This window comes from Pempheris klunzingeri, chromosome 7, assembly GCF_042242105.1.
Source record: "Pempheris klunzingeri isolate RE-2024b chromosome 7, fPemKlu1.hap1, whole genome shotgun sequence".
Classification (NCBI taxonomy): domain Eukaryota; kingdom Metazoa; phylum Chordata; class Actinopteri; order Acropomatiformes; family Pempheridae; genus Pempheris; species Pempheris klunzingeri.
In genome coordinates this window covers 23,628,671-23,643,724 of record NC_092018.1, presented here as the reverse complement: position 1 = coordinate 23,643,724, position 15,054 = coordinate 23,628,671, and the positions used below count along the sequence as shown (strand labels likewise).

General features: G+C 42.5%; 1 protein-coding gene across 1 annotated transcript in view; it reads right to left on the bottom strand.

The window, feature by feature from the left end:
- Positions 1 to 15,054, bottom strand: part of abca2 (ATP-binding cassette, sub-family A (ABC1), member 2) — a 92,674-nt gene that overhangs the window by 12,294 nt on the left and 65,326 nt on the right. Inside the window, exons 18-32 of the mRNA XM_070833050.1 lie at positions 14,883 to 15,033; positions 14,545 to 14,749; positions 14,289 to 14,453; positions 13,070 to 13,250; positions 9,903 to 10,115; positions 8,851 to 9,047; positions 8,395 to 8,568; positions 7,630 to 7,826; positions 7,041 to 7,161; positions 6,534 to 6,824; positions 4,498 to 4,719; positions 3,448 to 3,550; positions 2,060 to 2,385; positions 1,546 to 1,759; positions 30 to 135 (exon numbers count right to left, since the gene is read on the bottom strand). Of these exons, the coding sequence (XP_070689151.1) occupies positions 30 to 135; positions 1,546 to 1,759; positions 2,060 to 2,385; positions 3,448 to 3,550; positions 4,498 to 4,719; positions 6,534 to 6,824; positions 7,041 to 7,161; positions 7,630 to 7,826; positions 8,395 to 8,568; positions 8,851 to 9,047; positions 9,903 to 10,115; positions 13,070 to 13,250; positions 14,289 to 14,453; positions 14,545 to 14,749; positions 14,883 to 15,033 (2,866 nt within the window). The remainder of the gene's footprint in view (positions 1 to 29; positions 136 to 1,545; positions 1,760 to 2,059; positions 2,386 to 3,447; positions 3,551 to 4,497; positions 4,720 to 6,533; positions 6,825 to 7,040; positions 7,162 to 7,629; positions 7,827 to 8,394; positions 8,569 to 8,850; positions 9,048 to 9,902; positions 10,116 to 13,069; positions 13,251 to 14,288; positions 14,454 to 14,544; positions 14,750 to 14,882; positions 15,034 to 15,054) is intronic.

Here is a 15,054-nt window from a genome sequence, read left to right as displayed (position 1 = left end):
TCTTGTCCGGTTAGGAGTGGCAGTCTTACCTGCGCTGATCTGCGAACTGCTATCTTGCGAACCATTGGAGGTATATTTCTCCCAAAGGAAGCTGGGATGGATTTCTGGATGTTCCCCACAGTTAAACCACCATATCTAACGGGAACAGAGTGAGTGAACAAAATGTATCACGAAAAGGAAAAGTTAATTCAATCATTTCAATGTTTTGCTTGAGTGTTTTAGTTTTGCATGTCTACTGTATCACTATGTAATCAAGACATGATGTAGTTAGAGTGCAGGGCACTGAAATTCAATTAAAGATAAATATACTATATCTTCATAGTCCATTTTTGTTGCAGTCAGGATGGAATTGTTATTTCTTATTGGTTACTCAGTAAAGTGGGTTTGCAAGTGACAAAATGGAAGATGTCATGACTAGTCCAAGATATCAACATGTTGGATCCTACATTACCCACAATGCCACATGATCTTAGGATTATTTATAACTTCATGGGCAAGAGATTTTGATCCTCTGCACCTGCCACTAGGACTGCATGGTGAGCAACATGTTTTCTGATAGTGTGAATATTACAAAGCGCAATAAAACAATTGAACTTAACAGTGTGAGTTCAACTAATTTGTAATTGTGTTAAAAAAAAAAAAATCAGTCTTTCATTTTTGTGGCTGATAGAAAGAAGAAAAAGAGAAGGAGAACGTGTCCTGTGTCCTTGTGTGGGCGAGTGAAACGTAGCACACATGTACGGACAGAAGAGGAGTGAAATGTACTAAATCCTATGTAAACTGCAAACATGCTGATGAGAAATGTGCACATGTTGACAATAGAATCAATGATCAATATCAGCGAGAGGATGGGGATAGGAGGATTTTTTCCTTTTCATTCAGTCTAATTTTTTCGAGGCTGACAGTAGGGAAATGCTTGGGGATAGCATATGGTTGGGAGGGGCAGTGAGGGTTTCACTGCCAATAAATGCTTAAAAAATGAATACGAGGGGACACCAGCACCTTGCTTGTTTTTGCTGGCAGGAAGGAGGTGGCAGGGGGTTAGGGGCGTGGATGGAAGATTGGTTCTTGTCAGATAACATCTTTGTGGCCCGGTAGCCAACATTGTGCAGACTGGTGCTGGGTGTGACTGACAACCACTGTTTTAGATTACTACACTTGCAGGGTGAATAAAAAAAAACAAACAAAAAAAAAACGTTGTGGTTGATAAGAGAAGGAAAATATAAATTGATGCAGTGAAAAAAAAATGAGATGCCATTTAGTGTGTGTGTGTGTGTATGTAGTATGTTCTGTAGTGGAAAATCAGACTCATCGCTTTTTGGAAAATGATCACTGGAGACTCTTTGAGGAGAGTTCATTATTGTTCGACAGCATTATTTGATAATCACATTTGAATTCTAAAATACAACAATCCTCCCAAAGAGAAATGATTAGCTGTCAAGCCTCAGCTGTCATATTGAGACCGTTATCAAACTAGTATCTATTGTAAGTCATTGTTTCTCTTTCAAGTAGTTCTCAGTGTATCTGAAGCTAACACAGTCCTACCTGTGCAAGCGCAGCCTGTCCGAGGTGAAGAGCAGATACTCAGAGACGTTCCGGCCCGTGATGTCCACCAGGATGTCACCTGTTACCACCTTCATGAGGGGGGGGCGCCCTCCCACCCCACTGGGACAAGAGAAGCCTGTACCCTGCATGGAGCAGGTACAACGCACCGGCTCGTGGATGGACAGGGGGAGGGTGGGAGGAGACGTCACAGGCTCTGAGCAACATGAAGAGGTGTTTTTAATGCAACAGACTTATTTTACAGCAGATATTTTGGCAGCAGACATGTGGAATTAATAACATTAACAATGGCTCAGCTCCATTAAGTGTTTCAGAGTGCTATTCCAGAGGGCTAGCACTCACAAATAGCAGGACATTCTCTAAGTGGGATGCAGCCACTATTAATGTTATCAAACACACCTGTGCCCTTCCTGCTATGTCAGATCAATACAAGCTCATATGACTTTCATTTTCAAATAGCAGCACCCTCAGCATTTACTGATGTATATGGACTCACCATGGACTGTTGTTGGAGGAGCGACCGTGAAGTTCCAGAGTCCATCCTCGAAGCGAGGGTCTGGGTCGTCTGAAGGTGCCGGTGAGGGAGGTGGGGGTACGAAGTTGGAGAGGGGGACCCCCTGGGTGAAGGAGTCCAGACACATGGAGTCAAAGTAGCGGGCAGCCAGAGTCTTGGAGTTGTTGGCGCTGGGGTTGAGGGTCTGGGCCAGCTGGTCCAGAGTGCTGTTAAAGGGGGTTTTGAGGACGCAGGTAGCACCCACACCCGAGGGCAGACGGAGGGTGGTGATGATCTTCTGGGGACTGGAGTCTGGTGACAGCTTACTCCTGAGAGGGGAGCCAAAGATGCCACAATCAGATTTTACTTAACTGCTTACCTCTCCCTGTCTGTACTGACCCCAAAGAGATCCCTCTCGAAAGAGATTACTGTGCAAGTGCAAGGGGACAAAATCCATAGTTCTCCATCTCTGTCAAAATGTATTCCAGTCAAGTGGTTTGGGTACCAATTTCCCTCTTTTTCCTGTCCCTCACTCAGCAAGGAAATATTAACTTAACTTATTCCGAAAAAGACAATATTCCTTCTATGATAATTATTTGACTAATGAAAATGAATAATCTCTAATATTCCTGTTTACACGCAGCCGATGAAACTGATTAAAGTCTTGTTCATTACGTCAAATTATGGAGAAAGAGGTGGAACGGCTGTAGCCACTTGTGCAATTTTGCTTCTTCATGTCAAAGTGAGATAGAAGTTTTGTTCAACCATGAGAACCAAGCCTCCCTCTTTCATTCCTTCAGCCACCCTCTTGAAAAGGTTGGAATTACGATGTTTGTGCATTTCAAAGAACGCATTGATATCAGATATCAAAAGTAGGTGTGTTTCTTCTTCCGGGCAGCATCTCCACCCCGGCCATGCAGACTGTTGTCTAGCTGGTTCGTCTACAAGCTGTCAGTTCAGCAAAGATTTGAGTTTTTTTTTTTTTTTTGTTACCAAATCTGTTCAGAAATGGCCAGTAGATGTTTTCAGACCTGAGTTGTCAAACATGTGATAAAGATAGGACCTTGAGTTCCAACAGTTTGTTTGTTCATGGCAAAGGATCAAGATCCGTGACATTTCTTGTTGCCACTAGGTGGCGCTATGAGTATCAGTGAATATTTGCATCTAAATATTGGAAGTTTGGGGCAGATTTCATCATCCACAGCATGAATTAAAATCATGTTAACATAGTCTTCATATTTATACATATTTGTTTTTAGATGTATCTATATCTGTAGGCTGAACAAAGACCCCGTAGTTTGGAGAGCAAAACCACTGTGAATACATCAGAACTAAAGACTAAAGACACTGTACTGTACAGGAATGTAACTGTAAAACAAATGTCATCTTACCTGTATTGGGGTCTGTCTTCATTGGCATAGGGGATGAAGTTGCCTCTAGGCTGGGTGTAATTGTGATACTGAGATGGGGACAAGATCAGGGGGGGCAAATCTCCTGGAAAACAAGACAAACAGAATGTTCTTCCACCAGTTTGGGCATCTTCTATTGATCTTAACAGCTGTGCAAAGCATCAGCATTTATTGACAATGAAGATCACTTGGCATGTTTTTATTTGCGAAGAGCACCAACCAGGAGAAATTAAGTTATTTCAACATTAAGCAAGAGCAATGTACATCGGAAAGGCTTGACTATTTGATTGCATCCTTTATGTTTTTGTTTTTTTATTGCTCCCAATTATTACTGAAATGCTGCAGGAATCAATCATTTTGTATCAACGCTGGATCAAATGACAATGACCTTTCTGTAATTTGAAAGGTGGTGACAAAAGTGACAGATCCACATATAATGAGCACCAACTCTGCAGTTCCTCTCAGCTTTGAGTCTTTTTAAGCTCACTGCTGATTTCAGACTTACTGGCAGGGTGCAGTCTCAGTACATTCATCAACCAGTGCTGAAGCTCTGATAAACCCAGTGTACACTAACTGTGACTGCCATTTATCATTATTTAACATTATTTAAATGCATTTTACTGTGCTTGCATTAACGTGTGTTTCTAATGTGGTATACCACTTTTACTTCAGTAAAACCTCTGATATCACCACTGGCAACACAGTGCCATCAGAGCTCAGTAAGCTAATGTAGGAGTTTAAAATAGGTCTATGTAGAATACAGTGGTTGCTCTACATCTCTGATTTTCAATCCTTGACCTCATGAGCAGGAGTCCTGCTTGTTTTCATTCCAGCCATCTATAAAGGTATTGATTTACAGCTGAGTGAATGCAATTGACCCAAATAGGGCAGAATAATGCCAACTCAAGAAAACTGTAATCTGTCTTGATGAGCTTAATCACCAGCACTAAACACCTCACCAATGCTACGGTGCGCATTCAGCTGCTTTATGACTGAACACACACACTCTAAACCATGCCGGTCAAATCTCACCAATCTCAGGTACAGATAAAGCCACAGTCATGGCCACACAGACGAAGAAGGCAGGCAGAAGGATCTGAGAGAAGAGGCCCTTTGTGTTCCTCTTGGCACAATGGAACCTCTTGACTATGAGGCCATGAAACTGACTTAGTTTTAACCACCAACCCTCCAACTTGAAGCTGCCCTGCCCCTCCAGGACCTCTGCCTCTGGGGATAAGGGGGTCTCCGCATCCCCTGGAGGTGAAGGAGAAATCAGATGAAAAAGACAAGATGGATTAATGATGAGATGAATTATAGTTCCAATGGATGTCTGCCTGGATGATTCTGCAGACTTGACAATACACATTCTGTAGTGCATATTATATACAGTGCTGTGCAAAGGTTTTGGGGAGGTGAGAAGAAACGCTGATGGATTAAGTTGATGGATTATTTTTATCAATTTACAAAACGCAAAGTGAGTCAACAGAAGACCATCCCTTCAAATCAGCATTAATTCTTCTAAGTACACTTACACAGTTTATGAAGGAACTCAGCAGGAAGGTTGTTCCAAACATGTTGGAGAACTAACCACAGATCTTCTGTGGATGTCGGCTGCCTCAGATCCTTCTGTTGCTTCATGTGATCCCAGACAGACTCGATGACATTGAGATCAGGGCTCTGTGGGGGGGGGGGGATAAGTATCTGCCTGTAATGACACCAGTAATCCTGACCAAGTCCCCAACTCCATTTGACGAAATGCAGCCCCAAACTTGTAAAGAACCTCCACCACCACTGTTCCCAGTTGTTCTCATGCATAGTTGAGTCGCTTGACCATGTTTCCACGTCGGAGGTTTGGCTTTTTGGCCACAATTCTTCCATGAAGACCACTGAGCATAATATGTCTGTCATCTGCTGCACTAAGTTTCTCTGGCCGACCACTGTGTCTATGGCTGTTTCTTTGAGCACATCTTGAAACCCCTATTTGCTTTGAAATGTTTGCCTGGAGGAGACCCTGCTGATGAAGGATAACCACCTTGTGTCTTGTTGCTGTGCTCAGTCTGAACATGATGACCTGTGACATGAAACTGTCTTCACCCTGATCGCAGAGTTTGGCTGTTCCTCACCATGTTTTAATCCTCCTACAGCTGTTTCTGTTTCAGTTCATGACTGGGTTTCAACCTACACATGAAACTGATGATCATTCGCACCTGTTTGGTATAACTGGTTAATCATAGACTATGACCCTACAAAATCCCCGACTTTGTGCAAGTGTATCTAGAATTGATGCTGTTTTGAAGGCAAAGGGAGGTCACACCAAATATTGATTTGATTTAGATTTTTCTTCTGTTCGCTCACTTTCAATTTTGTCAATCAATAAAAATAAAGAATTAAATATTATATTTATGACAGCATTCTTACTTTACAGCATTTCTTCATACTACACAGTACTGTACAACACTGCAATAGGACAAGAGCAGTCCCAGATAAACAGATATCACACAGACACAGAAAACAAAAAAGGTAAAGCTTTTACTTTGGTCAAACTATTCATGGTTCTTCACTTTCAACTTGACTAAGCATGTTAAACATCTAATATAATAGATATATTATATATATATAATAATTTGGATAACAAGGCCTTACAAATGAAGGTGTGCTAATGCCCTCTAGATGTCAGTGATCAACTCCAACCTTTTCATAGAATGTTCATATTGTGAGTAATAACACAATGGTACTGCGATGAATGACATTCAGTGGTTTAAGGTTTAAGTGGTTTAACATCCAGGATATGCTCATAGTGGAGATAGTGTAATGTTCTGTACCAAGGCTTCTAAAAAACTTCTAAAAATGTTTTTCCACATCTGAAGTAGTACCCCAACACCTGTTAACCTATTTATGTGGTGGATTGGTGGAGGTCCTCTTGAAAGGACTTTGAAAATTAGAAAATGTCACTATGACTGTCAATGACATCACAGAGCCAGGAGTGTGACAGGAATAAGGAAGGAATGGGTTGACATCAAGTGTAATGCTAGAAAAACACAGCACATCTGCCATCTTTCTTGTCTCACCCCTTAGGCTGGCAGAGTCAGGCTCTTGGCCATTGTCAAAGAGTGGGCAGTAATCTCCATAGAAGTCTGTGTAGAGCCCCCCTTCATCCCCCCTCACTGAGCCAATGGATGAGGAGGATTTCAGAGAGGACTGGCTCTGGCTCAGCCTGGAGCACGTCACCAGATTACTCAGCTCCACCTCTGGCTTCTCACTTTCCACTGAAGGTCCAGTTTCACTCTGTGGCGCCCCCAGGCCTCCTGAACCCACTGAGGATTTCCCCACCGAGTTTCCCCCTGGGGAGCCCTTCATATCTGCCCGGGGACAAAGAGAGAAGGGGAAGATTATCATCTCAGCCTGGAGCCAAAGAATAAATAAAAAAATGGTCTTAAGGCAGAACTTATATTTAGACAGTGCACATTTTGCAGGACTCTATTTTTGTTACGAAAATAGTGACTAATCTATAAAAGCTAAAAACTTTGTGGAGGTCTTGAGCTATCTGATGACACAGGGGAGGGACATGGTCTCACCAGCGTCACTGTTCTCCAGGGACTGGTCCTCCTCAGACACTTTGAGGAAGACCTCCTCCAGGGTGGTGTCCATCACCCCGAAGCTGGTCAAGGCCAAGCTGTCCAAGCTCTGCTCTAAAGCCTGGAGCCATACACAGACAGAAGAGGACGCCAAATTAGTGTACCAGTGAATTTGTCAATTTCTTATTCTGGGCAGCAGGGTGGTGCAGTGGTTAGCAGTGCTGCCTCACAACAAGAAGAAGCTCCCTGCTCTTCTCAGCAGAGTTTGTAGGTTCACCCCACCCTTGCATGGGTTTCCTCCCGCAGTCCAAAGACACGCAGGTTAATTGGTGACTCTGAATTGCCCGTAGGTGTGAGTGTGAACGTGAATGGTTGTCTCATTTGCTACATGAGAAAATAAATCAATGAGGCTGTAAGAAATGTAACCGTGTTTTGGTAAATCTTCAATATAACACATTCTATAGGATTCTGAAAAGGTGCCACTCCCAAGATGACATTTATAATAACTGTGGTCGAAGGTTTATACTTTTGTCACTGTTCAACCAGTTACAGAAGACCATGAATCAGAAGCTGTTGCGTGTCTGTGTACCTGGAACAGCCTCTCGAAGCAGCCCTTCTTGACTGCCTCGGACGGCAGGACGTAGGAGAGCTCAGTGTTGGAGTCGGACACCAGCAGGCAAGACGCCACAAACTGCCGAATAAACTGGGTGACGCGAGCCTCTGAGCAAGGCGACAGAGAGGAGGATGGAGACAGAGACAGAGGAGGCTGCAGCTGGCTGCCCTGGCCTGAAGGATAAAAGGAAAAACACACAATGTGATGGATGGATGAAGCAGGGGGAGGACAAGATGGTTGAAGGGAAGTAGAGAAGAGTGAGACAGAGAAAACATTGGGCTGTCAAAAAGGACAACAGAAGGAAACAGCGGACATGAATTTGTCAGCTTGAGAGAAAAGGGGAGGAGAGGGGAGGTTTTTAAGGTGAGGCGAGGTCATTTCTACATTTTTAGAGGCATTTTTTGTCAACATGAAATACACACTCCGTCCCAATCAGTGTGACATACCAACGGTGATTACTAGTGAGGGTAAACATCTACAGGCGTGGAAATCAAAGAAAACACATGTTCATTATAACTAAGATCATCCAGGTGACTGCTATATGTGCATCTTTGGCTAAATGCTATCAGAACCTCAAACAAAAGTGACTATAAGACAAAGACAATCTGACAACCTGAACACAAATTACAGTTTCAGTATCAATTTTACTGTCCATCTGTTGATGATTACAACCTGGTCAGGCCAACTGAAAACAAGAGCCAGTTAGAACTCATACAGAGAAACGTGCGTGTGCACACACACCTCTGCCTTCACTCTGCTTTTTGACCAGTGTCAGTTTGTATCCGTCTCCATAGGTGCTCTTCAGAAAGAGCGGCGAGCCACAGCACTTCAGTTTGCCGTGTGAGATGATGGCGATGCGATCTCCCAGAAGGTCTGCTTCGTCCATATGGTGGGTGGACAGCAGGATTGTACGGCCTGGGGCAGAAGTATAACACACTCTTAAAAACACATTTAGCAGCTGACATTTCACTCACGTTTCACTACTTTTGTACCTAAAGCAAAGACTCAAGACTCAGCTCAATGTGGACTAATTACCATTGTACAAAGTATCTATGGCCCTTCCTGCAGCCTTGCACATAGTTTGTGAGTTTTTCTTTGCGTGTGCAAGTCTGGTCTGACGGCCACAGCTTGTCTTCAAAATTTCACTGGACTTTTGAGGACACTTGCTGGAGGATCATGTTAAGGATCTCCACTCACCCTGTTTGTACTTGAGGATGAGGTCCCAGATGGCTCTGCGAGCGTAGGGGTCCACACCTGCTGTGGGTTCGTCCAGGATGACGGCCCTGGAGCCGCCAACAAAGGCAATAGCCACAGACAGCTTCCTCTTCATCCCCCCAGACAAAGTCTGCACCAAGCTATGACGCTTGTTGGATAACTCCAGGTCAACAATCATCCTGGGCACAGGCACAGATGCACACAAACAGCAAAGCAATTTGTTATTTGCTATAGAGCTGATTCAAACTACAGTTATACAGTAGCTGTAGTGACCACTGTATAACTGGTTATCTACACTGTAACAGCTTATACAATAAATTCAGTATAGTGTGTTGCCACAACATCGTGTCATACTCACCACTCTCATTTTTTCTGTTTAACAGAAAGCTGTTAATATTCTCTAATTAATCCAAATTATGAGCAATCTACGTTGCTGTGTTTTCACTTTTTAGTCATCATCAATAAAACGGAACATTTCTTTTGAATGTTTCACAGTAACAGCCTGCCCGGAGAGGGACAGATTATGCCCATTAATCTACTAGAAGAGTTTCGGTGGGAAACATTTGTGCAGGAAGTGCAGAGCTTCATTCACAGTACCTTAATAGCACGCAACAGCACTTGTGTTAGAGAAGAGAAGCGTGAGAGTGCTGCCATCATTCTGTAGTACTTACACAGTACAATACACTACATTTATCGAGAAAGCAGGTGAACATGGAGGATGGGTTGAGTTTAATGACTACCCAGTTTTGAGTGCATTAATTGGGAACACAATATCTGGATAGTGCCATACTTTGCTGATTTTGCAGCTACATATCACACTATATCACTTTGCTTCAGATGATACTGTATTGTACTATTGGAACAACTAGTCGTGGGTACTGTGTGTGCATCATTTATAGTTCTTATTTTTAATTCTACTCTTGATTATTTACTTCTATTACTTTATTTAGATGTACTTATTTCATTACTTGGGCTGCTGCAACACTTGGGAATCACTTAAGTCATGCCTTGAACGCAGTAGTAGTTGCACTTACTTGTCCATCTCCTTGCGTATGTCCTCTTCAGCCATGCCTTTGAGTCTGGAATAGAACCACAGATGCTCCTCAACACTCAGCTTATCAAACAGGACGTTGTGCTGTGGACACATGCCCAGATTCTGACGAATACGCTCCATCTCCGTGCGGATGTCATGACCATATATGGTGGCCGAGCCAGACGTGGGCGGGAACAAGCCTGTCAGGATGGACCTAAGACAATTGAGTGTGAGTAGTCAGTAGAAGTAGCACTGGTGAAACAGTCTGGAAATTCAAGCAGGATCTGCATACTGTACATCTCAATATATTGGATCCTGTGCATGTTATTTGTTGTTTTTGGTATAAATGGGTCTAGTTAACCCATTTGATAGCTTCATTAGAATATAATTGTCACCCTAAAAATAACTACTTCTTTGCAACAAAGCGTTGATACGTTGCACTACGTCTGTCTGTGCACTACGTGGTGCACAAAAACTGCAAGCTTTGCTTTGGATGTGTGTTTATGGCTGCAGACACTGAAGTTTACACTATTTAAACATCAATGTGTTGTTTGCCTTTGTGATATTTAAGTGGCAGGTTATTTAATTTATGTAGCTTTATAATTTAGGTCCCTTTTTATTTGTTGTTGTTGTTTAAGTTGTTTGAGGATTCTCCTCTTTTCTGGTTAAGTCTAGAAAGGCTACGCTGAGGAAGGTATATTTCTAACTGATGATCAGTTGTATGAACAGCCTGCACACTGCCAGTCTGTGTGTAGAAAAGGAATGTTGCTGGTTTGGACAAAAGCATGGTACCATGACGTTGATTTAATAGTAGTGTTATATAACATTTCTCAGTCTCTGAAAACAGCTGCCTGCTGTGGCTGAAATGATGCCGTTCGGATCATGGAAGTGAACCAAAATAATAGTTGAAAAAAAAGTGGAACAACTGAAACTCACTATAGAACTCCATAGATCTGAGGAAGCTGAAGATCAGCCGATAATTCTCTGGAGGTTCATCACTACCAAAGACACTGTCACATTGTTTTCACATTGTCGTTTGATATATTGCTACAAAAAATAAATTATAGCCATTTAGTAACAGTAACAGTACACTTGAGTAAAAGATTCTAGTTCTCTTTCCATCCCTGTAGGTGTTCAACAGCAGCATAATGTCTTGGATTGAGAGACTGTATATCAGCCCATAAATTCCTGCATCATCAAAACTAGGATTAAATTATTTAGTTTCTGAAGAAGCAATTCTAATATTTTTACCTTGCAACAAGAACAATTGAAATAGCTCAACACAACTAATATTACAGGTGGTTTCTCCATATTCAACACAATATGCCTCTTTTAATGACTGCTGTAGTCTCAAAATTATTCAACCTCTTCTTCTTTAGTACTTAGTAGAGCACCCTTTTGCTGTTATGACCTGCTGCAAACATGATGCATAGCCAGACACCAGGTTCTGACAGCGTTCCTGAGGAATCTTAGCCCATTCCTCATGGGCAACAGCTTCCAGCTCTCTAATATTCTTGGGTTTGATTCAAGTCAGGAGACTGTGACGGCCACTCTAGTATCTTCCGGGATTTCTTGTCTTGTTGGAAGGTCCAATGATGCCCAAGCTTCAGCTTCATCACAGACGTCATGATGTTTTCTCCTGGATTTCCTGATACTTGATTGAATCCATCTTGTCCTCCAAACGCTGCAGGTTTTCAGCGCCAGAAGAAGCAAAGCAGCTCCAGAGCATCACCGAGCCACCGCCATGCTTCACTGTAGGCAGGGGGTTCTTTTCAGCATATGCCTCATTTTTCCTCCTCCTGACATACTTCTGATCCATTGACCCAAAAAGTTCCAGTTTTGTTTCATTGGTTCACAGAACAGAATCCAAAACTTTTGTGGCTTATTTACATGGTTTAGAACACACTGTAATCTACTTGTCTTCTGCTTTTGGGTCAGTAGTGGTGTTCGTCTTGGAGTTCAGGCATGGAGGCCTTCAGCGTTTAGTATGCTCCTTACTGTAGAAACTGAAACCTCAGTGCCTGCTGCCACCAAGTCTTACTGCAGGTGTTTTGCAGTCACTTGAGGGTTTTTGGCCTCCTGCCTCCTCAGAAATCTGGTGGCAGCTGTTGATAGCTTCCTCTTTCTGTCACTTCCAGGTAGTGCAGCCAGTGTTCTTTTAGATTTGAACTTGTGAACTATGCTAAACAAACCCCCAGCCAGTCCAGGTATCTGATGTGTTCTGTCTCAAGCACACCTGATGCAACTAATGAGGCCCTTGATTAGTTGCATCAGATGTGCTTGAGACAACACCTGATTTGCAAATGAGTGCTTTTATGAAGGATTCTATTCAGGGGGTTAAATAATTTTGAGACTGCAGCAGTCATTAAAAGTGACATATTGTGTTGAATTTGGAGAAACCACCCGTGATATTAGTTGTGTTGAGCTATTTAAATTGTTCTTGTTTTAGTTGGTCATTGAACACAGTTTGTGCATTTTTCCAATACACTTTATTTACAATGAGGCTTGAATAATTTTGGCAGCTATAAGTGATAGGAGGCACAATCTGCAGTCTTTGCTCTGTGTCGAAATGCATTCTCATGTTCTGCTAAAGCTAATATAATCAATCAATGACTTTATTTGTCCCTGATGGGGCAATTGGTTGGTAAATCTTCAGTGGCCTCTGTAAGATAAGTCTCTGTTGTGTTTTACTGGACCTAATTTCCTTGCTGAGCTGTAGTAGAGTGACAGTAAGAAATAAAAGGAATTCCTCTTCTTTTTTAGAACAATGTCATGTGGAGAATCCTCTCAGTTTGTTTGGCTGCACTGTAAACAGAATTTGCTTTTTTTATGTCATAATTCTGACTAAGTAGCTGTGCAAAGCATGGCTCAGTGTTCAGCCGAAATGTGACGCTAAGTCTGAACAGTGAATAGTGTACTAGTGTAATTAGTGTGGGATGGCATCTCCTCTAGCCAGAATTCAGCTGAGGAATAAATACTCATCGGTATAACTCATAGTATAATAAATACTCAAGGTCATATCGCAATTTGATGACATTAACAGTCTTTTTATATAGCCGAAGACTAATCTAGTGTTAGTGTTCTTTCACACACACACACACACACACACACACACACACACACACACACACACACACACACACACACACACACACTAATCCCCCTCACATGGTTGTTGTCTTGCCAGCACCGTTGTGTCCCAGGAAGGAGACCACCTGGTTTTCATGGAGGTTGAGGCTCAGTTTGTTAAGGGCCAGTTTGCTGCCGGTCTTGTACACCTTGGTCAGTTTGTCTATACACACCACCAGAGGCAGGTGGCTCGGCTCCTCCTCTATGCCCCGCATCTCCTCTGGCATTACGGTACAAAAACAAGGAATAAGAGGTATACAAAAGATAAATGAACAAAAGATAAAAAAAGAAATGCCCACTTTGCTCAACCTCTCTTATTTTACTGCTTTTCTTGAAACGCTCTATTCCCTGTTGATTTTGTGGTCACATACATTCTGCTCTTTACTACTTTTTAGACAAAACTGTGACTTTTGAATCTGGTGCAGTCAACAGTTGGTAATTGGCATATTTCTAACACAGTCATAATTGATTCAAAATATTCAGAAAGGTCAAAAAGGTTTAACTACACAGAGGATTCCCTTAAGATCCTTAGTCACTCCATTTATTCATATATGTCCTGAGACAATGATGGCTACAGTATGAGGAGGTTCTTTGATGAGGTTTATACATGAAATCGTCACATTAAAATTTTGATTCACTGAAATTACAAACAACATAGTTTCTCTTCTACCTCTAGTGCATCTCTCCATGCGATATTTCTGGTTTCATTTGTTCAGACTTTCAGATTTCAACCAATATAAAGCTACAACCAGCTGCTGGCCTTGATTGATTACACTGTAGGTGTGTTTTGAGTCTCCCATTCACTTCGAAAACCAGCTAGCAGACCTGGCACATTGCTATTTAAATGATTTCACAAACAAACAGTTCCTTGTTACACAAACAGAGTTTGTGCATCCCTCTGTGTGTAACAAGCGAACTGTATGGACACTGTGAACCCAACTACTGTATGTAAACCCATCCTACTATCTGAATGATGCACGCTTTAAATAGCGGGAAAATAAGTAGAAAAAATGTCACTGTTTGCTGCCACAAGTTAGCAATGTGCCTGCCCACACCTTATCTAATGACCAACACGCCTTTTTTTCATTTGCATTTGTATGCAACTAGATAAGTAGATAATTCATTACTGTACAGGAGGAATGATAACGGACAAAGTGTGCTAGTTAATAAGTTAGTTTAGAGAGCCATTTGTTTGCCTTAGTTAAGTGGATCTTTAGAACATGAGGATGTTGTCCTCATCATCCCAAAACATACATACCAGATCTCCGCTGGTCCATTGCACAAGCCTGATCCTCCTCCATCACACTGAGCCTGGCGGTCCCGCCTCCACACCACGGCCAATCCCAGGTCTCTATGCGCCCACTGCCCGACCAATAGGACCTCTGCAAGGGGAAGTACCATGGGCGGGGCAGCCCATACATTCCTAAAAGAGAAGGAAAACACATTTGCTCTGATCTATATGAAAAGATTTGACCACATTGAGTGGTGGGAGTCAGAATGCAATCATTTCATACCTGGATGCACTGCCTCGATGTACCAGGTGAGCACACCATACACAGCGGCATCAATGATAAGCATCATCATGGACAGACCCAGGTTAAAGTCATCACCTTCTACTGGTGACTGGCTGATGGTCCGCCACTGGATACCAACACCTGCTACCTCATACAATGCGAAATACTTGGAGCCCAGGCCAAAAGCTGTGGTGGACATTAGAGACTGGAGAAGACAGTGAAGCAAGACTTTATTCACCTTAGTACCATCTGGATCATTTCAGCAACTGTAAGCTAATTTTACAGACACCAAGTGTAGTTTCAAATGAAAAGCTGGGAGAGAAGAGAAAGGGCCTTACAGCGATGCACTTCTCAAAGGCAGTGATCTTATCGTGGGCCACCTCCTCCCTAATGGCCACATACATGTAGGGCACGTAGCTGAGGAAGTAGATGATTCCTCCACAGGCTGAAGCCAGCTTGGCTTTAGAGTAGATTACCGACACCAAAAAACTAAAAAACAAAGGAAGTTTC